This window comes from Oreochromis aureus, linkage group 1 (assembly GCF_013358895.1).
Source record: "Oreochromis aureus strain Israel breed Guangdong linkage group 1, ZZ_aureus, whole genome shotgun sequence".
NCBI lineage: Eukaryota > Metazoa > Chordata > Actinopteri > Cichliformes > Cichlidae > Oreochromis > Oreochromis aureus.
The window spans coordinates 27758580-27774515 of record NC_052942.1 but is presented as its reverse complement, the minus strand read 5'-3'; the positions used below and the strand labels follow the sequence as shown (position 1 = coordinate 27774515).

General features: G+C 41.6%; 1 protein-coding gene across 1 annotated transcript in view; it reads left to right on the top strand.

The window, feature by feature from the left end:
* kif26ba (kinesin family member 26Ba) overlaps positions 1-15936 on the top strand; it is a 91408-nt gene that overhangs the window by 63255 nt on the left and 12217 nt on the right. The window contains exons 8-22 of the mRNA XM_039611837.1: positions 359-504; positions 773-889; positions 2126-2312; positions 4228-4420; positions 8758-8929; positions 9576-9902; positions 9988-10164; positions 10697-10832; positions 10930-11164; positions 11283-11387; positions 11570-11691; positions 12510-12686; positions 13318-13622; positions 13751-15355; positions 15568-15791. Coding sequence (XP_039467771.1) covers positions 359-504; positions 773-889; positions 2126-2312; positions 4228-4420; positions 8758-8929; positions 9576-9902; positions 9988-10164; positions 10697-10832; positions 10930-11164; positions 11283-11387; positions 11570-11691; positions 12510-12686; positions 13318-13622; positions 13751-15355; positions 15568-15791 — 4228 coding nt within the window. The remainder of the gene's footprint in view (positions 1-358; positions 505-772; positions 890-2125; positions 2313-4227; positions 4421-8757; positions 8930-9575; positions 9903-9987; positions 10165-10696; positions 10833-10929; positions 11165-11282; positions 11388-11569; positions 11692-12509; positions 12687-13317; positions 13623-13750; positions 15356-15567; positions 15792-15936) is intronic.

Here is a 15936-nt window from a genome sequence, read left to right as displayed (position 1 = left end):
TTGTAGATGACAACTTCCCCTCCGTCCTTTCTCGGAACAAATCAGACACATTTCTCTACTCTGCATCACAGGAGTCAGGCTTTTGATGTCGTCTGTCGTTCGTGCAAGTGTTCCCGCCGGTGTGATTGTTAGGTGTGACATATGGCTTTGTTTAGGTGTGTGTTTGATCTCCAACTTCTGACAGCCAGAGCAGGTGTGGGAAAGGGATAATCATCATCTTGTGACTGAAAGGGACAGACACATGCATTTCACACACACATCTATTCACACTTGGGAGTGTTATTTCTGTTGATGTTCTTTCTGATAGATCTTCAGATTATTTCCTGTTCACTATTGTCTTTCTGGCTTTCTCATTCAGGTAAATCTTACACGATGATTGGCCGCGATGACTCTCTTCAGACTCTGGGTATAATCCCCTGTGCCATTTCCTGGTTGTTTAAGCTCATCAACGAGCGAAAAGAGAAAACTGGTGCACGCTTCTCCGTCCGCGTCTCTGCAGTTGAGGTCAGTGATTGCAATGAAACCGTAATTTGAAACATTCCCTGCAGAAAAAAAGGAGTGCCAATCCTGATGCAGACATTTGACAAATCAGGGCACTGATAGTCTCTAAAAAGCACTGGCAGTAGCTGTCAACTATCTTTAGTATCTGATCTGATAGTATCTAGTATTTAAGATTCTTCTGGCCAGATTTAGTCCTAGACAGATGTTAAGAAAACTGAGAAAATAAAATGAGGAAGATACTGTTCTTGAAATAATCTGTGCTTTTGTGCAGGTTTGGGGAAAAGAGGAGAACCTTAAAGACTTGTTATCTGAAGTGGCTACAGGCAGCTTACAGGATGGGCAGTCACCTGGGGTCTACCTGTGTGAGGACCCCATTTGTGGCATGCAGGTACACATGCACGAACACACAATTAAAAACATCACAGCTTACCTTGGAACTGGTTCATGTCACTTGTACCTGTAGATTTAAACCTTACAGATTCAGACTCTGTATAAATGTGTTTTCACCTCAAACAGCTCTCTGCAGTCTTGCCTTGCATGTGAACCCACAGACACTCATCTTGGAGGAGATGATCTAGTATCATTTTCATTAAGCTCAATAACCACAACTGATAAATGAACATAAAAATAGTTTTCTATGAATACATTTGAATATGGGCGATGTTATTGATGAAGGGGTTCTTGAGTCCATCTGGTAGTACTGTGGGTGTGCATCAAATGAAAAAAGGGACTTTGATCGTTCAGCATCCTGTTTTTATCCAACAATGCAAAAATTAGGTATTTTTAAAGAGATGATTCAGAAACAGTTGGATGAATCATTCACCTGATTGTGAAAACGATGCCCAAAAAACACTTGACACAAACAAAACTGGAAAAATAACCAGAACTCTCAAGAGGCTCATTGTGTATTCAAACTTTTGTTTTTTTAAGTGACTTTTCAAAATTACAGGCAGCTAAACAAACTCCTTTGATAGCCAAGATTCAGAAAACAAAAGACGGCTTACGTGAGTAAAATTCTAATCAACATCACTATTATTAACATCCTTTGCAGGTATCTGTGCAGTAGTAGTCTCAGAAACGTGTCAATGTAAAAAGCACACCAAAAACAAATGAGCGACAATGGGTTAGCAGCCGTATATGTGTGTGTGTGTGTGATCAGTCATACTGTATGTTTATAGGATTAGAGGGTCTGATACAAATACATCTGTGTAATCCTTAACTAATCTGACATAATCTCATCAGTAATGATATCCTGCAGTACCACACACACACACACACACACACACACACACACACACACACACACACACTCTCACTCCATTCCTCTCTGTCTATTACTCACATCTGCTTCCCTCTATTTCTCACATACCTGCAGACAAATTAGAAATGATTTATTAAAAATATGCCAATCAGTCTGCCGCCACACTGAATCCTCACAGTACACAATATTATCAGCGTTTAAACACTTCTCCCTCGGTAAACCAAATCCCTCAAGCTAAGGTGAAGTGGTATCTTTCGCCATGTCTGACTGCCTGTCCTCTGGTTACTCACGGCTTCTTCCTTATCACGTCTATATAAGTGCAATATTCTTATGCTTTTTTTCTTCTTCCCCAAACTCTTCCAGCTGCAGAACCAGTCTGAGCTCCGCGCTCCAACACCAGAAAAGGCAGCCTGGTTCCTGGATGCAGCCATAGCAGCTCGCCACAGTAGCCAACGCTCCAACACCACTGAAGAAGAGCACAGGAATTCACATATGCTCTTTACATTACACATATATCAGTATCGCATGGAAAAGACGGGAAAAGGAGGAAGTAAGTAGTGCATGCTTAAACCCTGATGTTCCTAACTGTTATTACTGGTGCAACAATTAAATGTCTCGATAGCAACATTTAACGATTACATCTACTGCGCTCTCCTTTGCAGGAAAATAGTTGTTGTTTGTTGTGACTATGATAATCACAGTAGGATAAAAGCAGACAGAAACATACTGTTTGCTATGAATACATTGTGGAACACAGGAGACCAAAGTAAGGAGCGAACAATGAAGGACAGATCAATATGCAGATCGATCTAAATGCTTCCTATTATGGTTGCTACAAATAAACTGCAGCAACAGAGATGCACATGCACATTTTACTGAACGTATGATCCCTTAATATATTAATCAAAGTCATATCCAACAGTTATTTTGGTCTTTATAAATAACCAAGTAACAAAGCAAACCCAAATTATGTCTGATTATGGCCATTTATGTTACACACAAGTGTGTGTATGAAATAAACTGTAATGTGCGTGCATCTGTGTATGTATGAGAGAAATGTGAATGCTTAAGAATGATAACTGTAATGAGAGGATCCACTGTTTTGCAGCAGGGATTCTGTCCATAGCCTAAACTTTCCTAAATCTTCCTGACTTACATATTTTTTAAATATTTGTTACACTTGCATGTTTCTTTCAATTAAACACATTTAATATTAGAGAACAATAACCTAAGTAAATGCAAAAATACAGTATTAAAATGATGATTTAATTTATTAAGGGAAAACGTTATCCAGACCTACCTGGTCCTGTGTGAAAAAGTAATTATCCCCTAAACCTAAACCTTTAAACCTTCATTTAATTATTTTGAGCCACTCAGATCGAGATTTGCAGTGTTTCAAATCAGTGTCCTGCTGCATAACCCTGCATCAGTTTGTGGCCTGCATGAGCTTCAGGGTTTTCCTGTAGACAGCAGAATTAATTGTTCCACAAATTACGAAGTCATCCACATCCAGAAGCTGCAAAGCAGCCCCCGACCATCACACTACCACCACCGTGTTTGATTGTATGTTCTTCTTATGAAGTACTATATTAGCTTTATGTCAGATCTAATGGGATGTAAACCTTGTAAAAAGTAAAAGTCTTGTCTTTATTGGTCAGCAGTGGTTTTCTCCTTGTAACTCTCCCATGGATGCCATTTTTGCCCAGTCTCTTTCTTATTGTTGAATCATGAACACTAACCTTAAATGAGCTAAGTGAGGCCTGCAGTTCTTTAGGTGTTGTTCTGTGTTATTTTGTGACCTTCTGGTTGGGTTATCAATGCAATCTTGGAGTAATTTTAGTAGGTCAGCCACCTCAGTGAAAGTTCACCACTGTTCCAAGTTTCCTCCATTTGTGGATAATGGCTCTCACTATGGTTCACTGGAGTCCCAGAGCCATAAGAATGCCTGTTTAACCCTTTCCAGACTGATAGATTTTAGTGACTTAGTTTCCCGTCTGTTCTTGAATTTCTTTAAATCGTAGCATCATGTGTTGATTTTTTAGCCTTTTTTCATGTAACTTTTTCATGTTCTTCATGTTCTGTAATTGCTTAATTCAACAGAAAGTAATCTGGCCTGAGTGTGGCTAGTGAAACTGAGCTCAGCTTTTCCAAAAATGCGGTTAATCACCGTTAATTCGTGATTTAACAAGGGGGCAATTACTTTATATACTTACTTACTTTATATAGGACCAGGTAGGTCTGCATAGTTTTTCTTCTACTTTATAAATTAAATAATCCTTCAAAAACTACATTTTGCATTAATTCGGGTTATCTTTGTCGAATATTAAGATTTGTTTGATGTTAGGAAACGTTTATCTTAATATTATTACTGTCACTGTTAATTTCGATTTTTTACAGATGCCGTATACTGTATTAACAACTCTAAGTTGTCCTTCAATCTTGAGCCATCTTTTCTCTTCTGCTAGTGTCAGGAGGTCGCAGTCGCCTCCACCTGCTGGACCTGGGCAGCTGTGATGTTAAAGTACTCGGAGGAGGAGGAGGTGGTGGGAAAAGCAGGGAGAACTCTTCACCCAGCTCGGCTCCTCTGTGCCTTTCGCTGTCTGCCCTCGGCAATGTGATTCTGGCTCTGGTCAATGGGAGCAAACACATCCCGTATAAGTACGTTCGTGTGGGTGTGTGTGTTTGTGTGTGTGGGTGAGTGGGAGTATGACTAATTAATGCATAAATTTAAGAGGAGAATAAAGACAAATTCAGAAACTGGTGAACTAAAATGTTGAGAAGAGTGAACGGTAGGCGAGGTGGAAAGCAGAATCTTGATTTGAGAGGCAAAAAGGAAAGGAAAGGAAAGTAGCAGATTTCATAAGTTGCTTCAGGTTTGGGGGACTTACTGTCATAAACAACAGCAGCTGGTGTTGCATATTCATCACATTCATTTTGTTGGTTAACTGACTGCCAATGACAGCAAAGGAGAGAGGAAGAGGCAAAGATGATAGAGCCAGTAACTCTAGCCAGAAGAAATTGTTTGAAAATAAAAATACTTGAACCAGGGGAAAAGAAATCATAACAGCTAAAGTGATGCATAGTCCTGCTCTGGCAGTAAGAATACGGGATGTGAAACTGTAAATGCCCTCCTTTTTTCTAATTTCTCTCTGCTTCCCTTCTGCTCTTCCACTCTGCTTAAGGCTGCGTAGCTCTGCGCTCCATGCTGGGTTAATTTAATCACAAGCTTTTGCATTTACATTGCAAAACAACCTGCTACTTAGCATTGAAGCTCTAAGCACAGCTTTGCTGACTCTGATTTGGCATTGGTGACTCAGACTCTTGTTGGAGTGTGATGGGATTTGACTGGTTTTTAACAATCCATGCTGTGTTACTGGCACATTTTTAAATACGGTATCTAAGAACTAAGAGTAAGTCTAAGACTGTTGAAGTTGGACTTATGGAGGATATATATATATATCTTCATTAAAAATATAATGAAGGTATTTATTTATAAAGTAAAATAATAAACAAATAACGAGTTAGGATCACATAGATCTCTGGTGGTGTCCTGTGCATAGACTGTATATAAAGGACGAACACAGGCATTGTGACGTCACTAATTAGTTAGTGAGTTAAAACCTTGAGCAGAGGGTTTTCACACTCATTCAATTGGCCCTTTGAAAGTGGACATGATGAGCGAACACACTCATAAGGTAATCAGTAACACTGGATTTTTTGGAGACCACTTTACAAAATAAAGTGAAAATCATGTTAGATGTCTGAGAAATTCCTAAATAAGGTCCCAGACAAAGGAACCAAAGGACCATTTACAGACTAGACTTGTTTATAGTGTGTATTTTTCTTTAACTAAAGGAATTCCCACCTGATTGCCCTCAGGCACCTCTCCAGTATCTTCAGATCAGGAAGCTACATCCATCTTTTCTATACAGTCTATAGTTCTGTTGTGTCAGGTACCAGGATGTTGGCAGTGGTCCCTGTGGAGTTGTTCCAGCTGGCACCACCCTCTGATGCTTGATCAGACTGGGATCTGCTGCTCTGTCACTTTCCATCTGCTGATCCTGAACAGTTTCAGTGGCGTGGTTGGGTGCATTGCCCTGCTAATGGAGGCTGCTACCAAATCCCAAGGTTCACCAGAAGAACATAATTTACTTCACCTCTCTCTAGTTTTAATGTTGTGACTGATGAGCGTATTTCACCCACAACCAAACTGATTGATCAGCTGAATTTCCTATCACCTTTCTCATCCCAGAAACCAAAGCAATCATATAGCAAGCTGTTTCCTTTGAGGGGAAAATATTCGACTCGCTTAAAGTCCGGCTGCTCATTTTCTTTCATCACAGTTGCTGAGCCTGTCTTGCAATGCTTCACTGCTTCCAGGATAGGGTCCCGTCCTGTTTTTATAATCCCAGTCCTGTTCCAGTACTGTTGCTAGGTAACCAGTGAATCTACCATTTATCAGTACACTTTTGGACTTTGTAGCTTCCCAGTTCACAAAAAGAGTCAGACTGTTCAACCAGCACTGCCTTCTGTAAGAATCCAAGCGTCTCGGCACGATTCAGCAGTCAACGTGCTTGAAAGACCCATGTTTCAGTCACAATATGCTCTTGTAGAGACCCTTAACACATTTACTAAACATTCCCTTTCCTCATCGTGGATGCTGCACAACTTCTTCTCCAAAAAATGTTTTCTCTTTCCCACTCATGTCTCTCTGTCAGACAAGACACTCAAAGGGCACAGTTTTTTCCTCTTCTCGCCAAAATCTCTTTGACACTAGAACTCTAGATTTTCTCAGTTTATTAGTTTAGTTAAGTAGAAATTTGTGAGCAAAGCTGTACCACAGTGCTGCTTATTCAGTTCCTTAGTATGAATTTTCTGAAACAGTGGTGATCCAGGAATTTAGATGACAGAGAGTGTCATATTACATATACGATGTTCCTGCCTGGTAAAGCTTGTAATAAATCTAGCACAGGCTGATAGGTAAGACCCAATCCAACATCCCCAGCACTTGAATTAACATCCAAATGAATACTTCATGAGTCATGAGTTTACCTACATTAATCTCAGGGAGATATGCAGAGATAGCTCGAAAGAGAGCGAAGGAGAGAGACAGAGACTGGAGGATTTGTTGAAGCCCGAGGCAGCAGACTGAGAAATCAGAAAAGAAAAGAAGAGAGCAATAATGAAAAAGAGGAGGAGGTCAGATAGGAGCGTGTACGTACTTTGTGTATGTACACGCATGTGAATGTACACATACGTGTGCAAGACTTGACTGCGGGCTGTGTTTTTAGAAAAGGGGGACAGCAGCATGAGGTATCGGGCCACAGAGGAGCTGTACTCACTGCCAGCCTGCAGGCCTCAGCACACACACAAACATTATGAATGATTGCAGTAGCCCACCCAGGAGAAAGTCTTTTCTTAAACACACAGCCTAGTTTTACTCTCCCATCTGCTCGTTTAATCTCTCTGGGACATAGACCATCTCCCAATATTAGACTTTATCATACCCCGAGCGCCTCTTTTAAAGGGACTGTTCACCCAAAAATCAAATGTATATATTTTACTACTGGTCTGGAGTGCTGCTTATCCATCTAGATTGTTTTGTGATGAGCTGCACTGTCTTGGAGATATTAGAAAATTATGTTGTGAGCAGTTTCATGCAGGACTTCATCTCTTTCCACTAAACTACACCCATCTACTTTATTACTGTCCAGAGTGAAGCGTGCATGTACATGTGACACAGCATGACAGGAGTTGAACATTAAGGGTGTGTGTCCACAAATTCTAGTTTTTGAACTGGAAGCTCCTTTGGGCTCATTTTCAGAGCAAGAAGCACTCATTTTTGTAGGACTGCCGTTTTTGTTATTAGATTGTAGATAACTGTCCGGACAGTTTTTTCTCCACTGTTATTGGATGTTTGATAATGTAAGTCCTTAGTCTTCTTGATTTTGATTGGCTGTTGAGATAAGAGTGACAGCCAAGTGCTGTGTGGTTCCAAAGGTTCAACTATTTTCAACTAAGATTGCTGAGAGTGTAGTGGTGAAAGAAAGCTGTTTACTGATGTTTTTGCATCAAGCACTATCCACACTGACATTCATAGGATTCATATAGAAAATAGACAACAACAGTGCGAGAAACTGCTATCTGTGACCACAGATCCTAGTGGTGTTAATGTGTCATTTTTTAAAATTAACGTACTTTATATTATAAGGTATTGACGCTACATTTTTAGATAGAAAACCATCAATCTAACAAGGTGATATGAGTAGCAGTGGGTGACACTGGGAATGAAGAACCGTCTTTTAATAGGAAGAGACCTACAGCAGAACAGGGTTCAAAGAATGTCAGCCATCTGTCATGACTGGTTAGGTGTGAGGGCAAAAAAGAAGAGAAAAAATAGAATATAAAGACAAGGACATAAACTATAGACGAGAGCAGTACTGGCATACAAAAGTACTGGGAGTGAAGAGGGAAACAAATAGTTCCTATATTAAACTGCTCACAAAAAGGTTTGCAGATACTTTGAAGTCACCAGGTCATGACTGAGTTTTTCAAAACTCTGGTGTCTGGAAAACTGAAAGATAAGTACCATCTGGTTCTATTATATTTAAGAGAAGCTAAACATCTATAGCAAATATTTAAAAAGCTGCACAACCTGCACCAAAAGATGGATTGAAAAGTGCTGCAGGTCAGAGGATAAATATTTAATAGGTTAACTGTGAGCTTTAATTAGCAAATTGTTTGTGTCTTTTTGCATTAATAATCGGTACTTTTTCCATTTAAATCTCATGTTAGCCTTGTGTTGTGTTAATGTTTCAGACTCTCTAACTTGTGGAAAATGCTCTACCTGACCAAGAAGAGTTATTAATAACCTTTAGCCAAAACATACGTGGGCATTTGTGAGAAAATCTACCAGTTTTATCACACCTTTAAGTGACTGTGTGCGTTTACAACATGTCTTCAATGTTCACATCTCGGTGTATATGTGTAACCAGGGACAGCAAGCTCACCATGTTGCTAAGGGAGTCGCTAGGCAACATGAACTGCCGGACCACCATGATTGCTCACATCTCTGCCTCACCTAGAGATTTCTCAGAAACCCTCTCCACTATTCAGATTGCTTCCCGGGTGCTCCGCATGAAAAAGAAGAAAACTAAAGTCACAGTGGTGAGTTTTATTTCATTCTTCGTGCTTCATTAAAATAATACAATTATCCAGATATTGACAAGTAAAGTGCCAGGTATAATATCTTAAACAAACATAAATTACTTTTTTGACAGTTCATTTTACGCTGAAACACACATTACCTTGACAGTGCACTGCAGTGTTTTAATTTTTGGAGTTCAGGTGAAAATCTTTTATAGAAGTTGAAACTATTTATTTGTGTTAATGACTTGCTTGTGCAGAGCTCATACAAAATCTTTTATCTTCTTGTCTCCGTTTGCTGCTGACACAAATTCACTTCTTACACTCACAGATGTCAAAAGTGTTCTGCAGAAGAAAAAAGGTTAAAATGAGGGCTTCAACTCTAAAAATAAAGAAGAAATTTCAAACCACAAGATACTCTATTAATAATATGCTAGACAAATAGGAGGAATTAAGTTAAACTGAACTGCAATGGAGTAAAGTTCTTATCTTCTGCCTTGGGTCCATATTAGTCATCCCCTCATCTCCTTCTTTCTGGTCTCTAACCTGTCAATTAAAAGGAAAAGAAAAAAAGGACAATCTCACTCTGCAAGTCTCAAAAGGAAATCATTTCTCTCTCATCGCTCTTCTCTGCTTCCACTTTCCTTATTATCTGGGCTCTTCTCAGCAATACACATCCAGCTCCTCTGGGGGAGAAAGCTCCTGTGAGGAGGGTCGCATGCGTCGTCCGACCCACCTGCGACCTTTCCATCACCGCGGTGACCCTGACTCTGACCTTCCGCTGCTGCGACTCTCCAGTGACCCCGACGAATACTCCAGCAGCGAGCAGTCATGTGACACAGTCATCTACGTGGGTCCGAATGGAGCAGCTGTGTCAGACAGAGAGCTAACGGACAATGAGGGACCACCAGAATTTGTACCAATTATTCCTGTGTTGCTTCGAGGTAAAACTTCAGAGCAAAGCCAAAATCAGGCAGCAGGAGCACAGAACAAGGTAATTTGAAAATATCTGCATTTATAGATTAGACACTTAGCATTATTAAGTAGAATATTTGTGATGAAGAATAATTCTATAACAGGTGCAGTCTCAGCCGGACGAGCAGCCCAGTGGTCCCTCACAGCCTTTGTCTCAAGCCTCTCAGTCTCTACTTGGTCAGCCGCTGGCTCCTGTCCCAGAGGAAGGAGCTGAATGCCTGAAGTGCAACACCTTTGCTGAGCTGCAGGAGAGACTGGACTGCATCGATGGCAGCGAGGAGGTGAAGAACTGTCTTCTGCTTTTGTTTTTGTTGGTATTGGGCAAATAAAAATCTTAGATATGCATAGGCTGACATAGTATGATGGGATCTGTAATAGGGGGTCTATTGAAAGCTTGATAGCTGTTTTTGTCAATTTATTCAGATGAAAAAGAAGCGTTTTGTTTGTATCTACTTAGCATTTTGTTCATTGTGTGTCAGGCTTTTTTATTGTTGTTACAGCTGCTGTTTGTGGTGGCAATTTTCTGTCCCTTTCAATACTCATGTATTTCCATTTGTGTTTGGATATAACACATTCAAATTACTTTTCACAAATTACCTTATTGTGAAAATATTTGTACAGAACCCCAATATTTGCATGGCAATAGCGCAGGTTGTTAGGAGCTCAAGTGATCTTTTTTATTCTCTTCCACCATCACTGAAGTTGTGATTAAGGGTGTACTGTAATTTAGAAATAAAAGCGACATAATTTCAGAATTCTCTCTTTGATGATAGTTGTTACTCTTCTGTTCTCCATCTCTGTTCATTTTTGCAGGTGGCCAAGTTTCCCTTTGAAGAGGCTCCAGCTATCAAACAAGGGGTCAAACAAGAGGCATGTCCATCTTCATCTGTTCCAGCTGCTGCTCCTGCTCCAGCCCCTCCAGCTGTGTTGGATACAGAAGCCAAAACAGGTTCAATTATTATTAGGAATAATGATGATGCTTCCGTTCGTATTTTGCATGCGCTGTATGTTAGCATGTAAATCACCTTTGGGTCTTGTATTTCTAGGACCTGCGTGTGATGTAGGAGGTGCCGTGCAGGTGTCCAGGAGGAGGACCAATGACCAGCAGCTGCAGGAGATCAAGGAGGTGGTGGAGGAGGCTGAGCTGGCCCAGACAATGATCCACAGCCTGACTCAGAGTTCTGGCTGCCCAACAGTTACGAGTACCAGAAGCATTACAGGAAGCAGCAGCATCACCTCTAACCCACTGCACAGAGCCAAGAATGCCCACCTACATGACAGGTAAGAACAGGTGGTTTAGATTCAGTACGCTTTTTCATATGTTACCATTAGCCTTTAGGAAATATGTTTATATGTTTAATTCATGATATATTTCTTTTACTGTCTCTCATTTATGCAGTCGTGAGAGTCTGAATGTGGTGGGCGGCAATTGTGAGGGGAAGTCACGACCTCTAGGATCACCACGTCTTGGAATTGCCAGCCTGACCAAAACCTCAGAGTACAGGTGAAGCAAATATACAGTGAAGCATAGTGCTGATGGCAAAAATCTTCATTTTGTTTTGAGCAAAACTTGGAAAGTGTCAAATAAAGCTATGTACTATAACTCTCAAGTGCTCTGATGTGTAAATGTTCAGCGCAAAAAAATTCAATTTGCGCAATACAATTCATTTTTATCTTCCTTCTCAGGCCTCCATCATCCCCATCCCAGCGGTGCAAAGTGTATACTCAAAAGGGTGTCATTCCAGCAACGCAGCCTGTATCCTCAAACACTCAGGAAGGCCAGGCCCTGGATGCTTTGACCTCAGACAGTATGCTTTTCTTTGTTTGACACAATTACGCTTTAGAACTAATTTTTTAAAAATGTGTATACGTATATATGCTATATATGGATATTACATTTAATTCTTTTTACTTTTCCATTTCACTCCTTTCTCTTCTTATTTTCTTATCTCAGTTTAAGTTTCAGTTTAAATCTAAATTTTCCTTTGAAAATGTGATTTCTTAGGTTAAATAGTAACATTTCATTACAACTTGGTGTCACTACCCATCAAGTCATCTACTTCAAGTAAAAATATAAGAAATAAGCTACAGTGAAGTCTTGGCTGGTCAGTTCTAGGGTATCCTTTAGGGTGTATATGAATTTCTTTTAAGATTACAAAAATAATTTTTGTATAGTGCTCCAATTTCAAAGTGAATTTGTTCCCTCCATTTAATGTTGCATCCATTTGGATAAAGACCTGAGATAAAGACTAGAAGAATATTGGAAAAACATCATTTTCGTTTTAAATGCAAGAAGTCTTACAAATACTGGCGAGGTGAGAAAAATCAGTAAGCAATTTGCAACTGATACTTGAAACATTTGATGACATGTTTCAAGCATCATGATGAGAAACATTTGTTCTTATGTGCATCTCCCCGTTCATTAACGGTGAATTCTTCCCGGGTAATGTTGCTGCTGTTTTATATATGCTGAATGCATAAAAGACACATACTGAGTCACCTGTGTATGACACAGTTTATCTGCATAATAATCACTGGTTTGAACTTGTCTTCTCAGCGTGATGCCAATTTCCCTGCACTTGGAAAACAAAATAAATTACAATGCCAGATGTTTCTGATTCTACAGACAGTTTGGCTGCAGACAGTGGTCGTTCCTCCACAGAGTCCCTGCTGTCCAGGAGTTCTCCTGCAGGGATGAGCCCACAAGTCCGTGAGCCGACTCCATCGTTATCTGCCAGCCTGGGCTCAGCTGAGACGCTCTGCGATGATGATGTACCACCAATACCTTTGGATAGCAAGGATGGTAAGTTCCAGTAAACACAGCTTGTTTTAACACGAGGAAAAGTGGTGAGAAAGTACATTGTGGGTAACCCTTGCAGTTTTAATGACAATAAGGCGCTCTATCAAAACCACATGCAGAAATGTCAAAACAGCTGTAACCTGTTAAGACTCAAGGATTGTTCTAAAGTGTCTGGAACTGAATTGTTGGCGGGAGATCTCTTGATTTCTGTGAGTTGTGTCAGAGAGGTTTCTAGGATCAGTTTACTTCTGGAGCATCCCTCAAATGTTTGAGTGAATGTGGAGATCTGGAGACCAGGGGGAGTTTTTCAAACTCTGGAGAGTTTGAAGACAGGGTGACTCTATTTGGGCTCATGTTCCTCAGCAATTTTCCCAGTGCAGCGGGTAGCTACTCCCATCAGGGATGGATATTTGCATGTGAGGTGTGCTTGGTCTGCAGGAGTCATGGGTCTGAAGGTTATGTCCACATGAATGTAGGGACCCAGCATTTCCTAGAGTAACATTGCATCGTAACTGAAATACTCTTTTCCACTTTTAATTTTTTTTTTTTGTTGATCAGCATATACATAAAGACAATGACGACCTGAGAAATTAACTTTTTTCTATCTTTATCTTTTTTCTATCTTTTCTTCCAGGAGTCTCAGGTTCAGCAGCATCTGCAGGAACACTTGGACCTCCTGTACTTGGGGATGATGAACTGGTGTACACTGTGGTTACTGGAGGTGAGGAGGACCTTGACATTACTGCTCTCATTGAGAATGAAGGCTTGGCTGGTCGTCCAGTAAGCATCATCAGCTTCAACAGTGACTGTGGCTCTGCAACTGCCCTCGCTACCTGCTCTCAACCCATTGGTACTGCTTTAGATGGAGTTGTGGAGGATCACATGCTTCTAGGTCCTGCAGCATCTTCGGGGGTTTCAGATGTTGTTGCCATGGCAGAGGTTAGTGCTACTTTCATCGTTTGGTTTGAATTTGCATAAATAAAATAGATTTGACATTATTTAAACCTTAACAGCCAAATTTTATAATTGTTTCTGGATTTCAAGATGTCATACTTGATTGGTTTTAGGTGGCAATGGCCAAGCTGCGAACAGAAGGTGAATCCTTAGCCACAGGAATGTCAAACTGTGGTTCACCCATCTCTTCCTGGGTGAGTGATCTGAGCGTGGGCAGCGAAGCTGATCAGTCTCTTCATAGCTTCAGCCAGTCCCAAAGCCAGCAAGGGGAGGCACTGGCTGATCCTGATCCCAACCAGAGCTTTGGAATCGAGACGCTGGGTGGTTATGAAAATGGTGGTACCCCAAGAAGAGGGAGTCTGGAAGGAGAAATGGTGCTGTCAGAGAACCAGAGTGATAAGGGTACTCCAACTAAAGAAAGGCTGAGAAAACTGCCTCCTTCCATGGCTAAAACTAACATCCAAATTCTGGCAGGACCTGGCAACATGTCTCCTTTCAAGACCAACATCCTTGTTCACCCGTGTGCAGCTGTCAAACCCATGGTCATCCAGGAAGCCACCATCCTCTCCTCACCTACAAAGGCCAACTTTATGAAAGATCCAGTCAAATCCAATGCAGCATTTATAGCATCTATTTCAAGTGAGATGAGCTTTGAAGACCCCTGGCTGAAACGTGGTACAGAAGAAGGAAAGTCCAAGGAAATAGTGTGTGAAGGGAAACTGGAGAAGAGTGGGGCAGAGGATTCGACGGGCCACTCAGTAGATAAGGCAAATGGTGGGGGTGGTGATCGTGGCAGTTCAAGTTCAGGTGGTGAGGTGGTGTCATCGCCGGAGTCTTTTAAGCGAGTGGTGGATGGTTGTGAGATGGTGGCTGTTGTTGCCCAAGGTGAATGCTTGACTAGTGTTTATAACCCAGATATCCACCGTACAGCTAGTCTTCCACGCGGATGGCACCGTGTCAACCGCCATGACGGCTTAGACAATGGAAGCGAGTACCGTAATCTTGGAGTCACCACTTCAACTCCTTGTAGTCCCCGTGCCACACTTGATCGCTGGGGATCAAATGGAAAGCAGGGCTTTTTCTCTCATAAAAAAGGGGGAATCCCACCGCTGCCGCCTGTACGAAAGTCCAGTCTAGACCAGCGGAACAGGGCAGCCAGCCCTCTCCAGCAAACCACACATGGAGTCTCATCGCAGGGGAACTCGGCAGATGATGCAGGGGTATCTGGCTGTGGCCCTGCAGGAGTAACTCGACAGCGAGGCTCCAGCATAGACAGCAGTAGGCTTTTCAGTGCCAAGTTGGAGCAGCTTGCCAACAGAACCAACTCTCTGGGCCGAGTCCACAGCTCACACAGTGGTTCCCATCATTATGACTGCTTTTCCTTGGAGAGAGGTGAGAGTCTTAGAGGGGCAGGAGGAGTGAAGGGAGACAGCACCATGCCTCGCACTGGACGCAGCCTCAACCGTGCTGGATCACTATCTTCCTCTTCTGGAAACACCAGCAGCCTTTTCAGTGGCAGTACCAGTCCAAACAGCGCTCCACAGTCACCAGCTAAGACCAGCAGCCAGTCAAAGATATCAGCAGTTAGTAAGCTGCTGATGACCAGCAGTCCCAAGGCCAGGAGTCTGTCTGCCTCCAGCACCAAGACTCTGAGCTTCTCTACTAAGTCTTTAAGCCAAAGCTCCAGCCGGAGCTCCAGCCTTCCTCCTAATGGAAAGGTAGGAAGAAATATTTCTTCAAAGTAAATGATCACATGCTTACTTTCTTTAACATCTGTAAACCACAAGCTCATCAGACAAAATTAGCTAAAATTATTTAAGACCTTCCTCAAACTGTGCTTAGCTTTAATGTCCATCCTTTAAAGTAATTAAAGGATGTTGGCTTCCATTTCTCCTTCCGTCCACCTAAACCACTTTACTTGTCTTTTTAGCCCCAGAGTTCAGTCCCGGCCCCTGTGCAGCAGCAGGGACCTGCCCCTGGGTCCTGGTCTACCCAGTCTCTGAGTCGAAGTCGAGGGGGAAGTCTGGCTGCTAAGCTTCCTCTCAGAGCTGTCAACGGTCGAATCTCAGAGCTACTCCAGGGGAGTGCAGGCTCCCGTTCCAGGAGTCATGTTCAGGGAGGAGGCACGGATCCAACAGAGGAAAGAGGGACGAGGTTTGTTAGTTTTTTTATCATAAGAGTATATTTACATATACTGTACACCTATTTAGTGGTTCCTATGGAAGCATTTTTCATTTATTCATAGGACAGCTAATATAAAATGCAAGATTAGATCCATATATTATGCAAGAGTAATTTT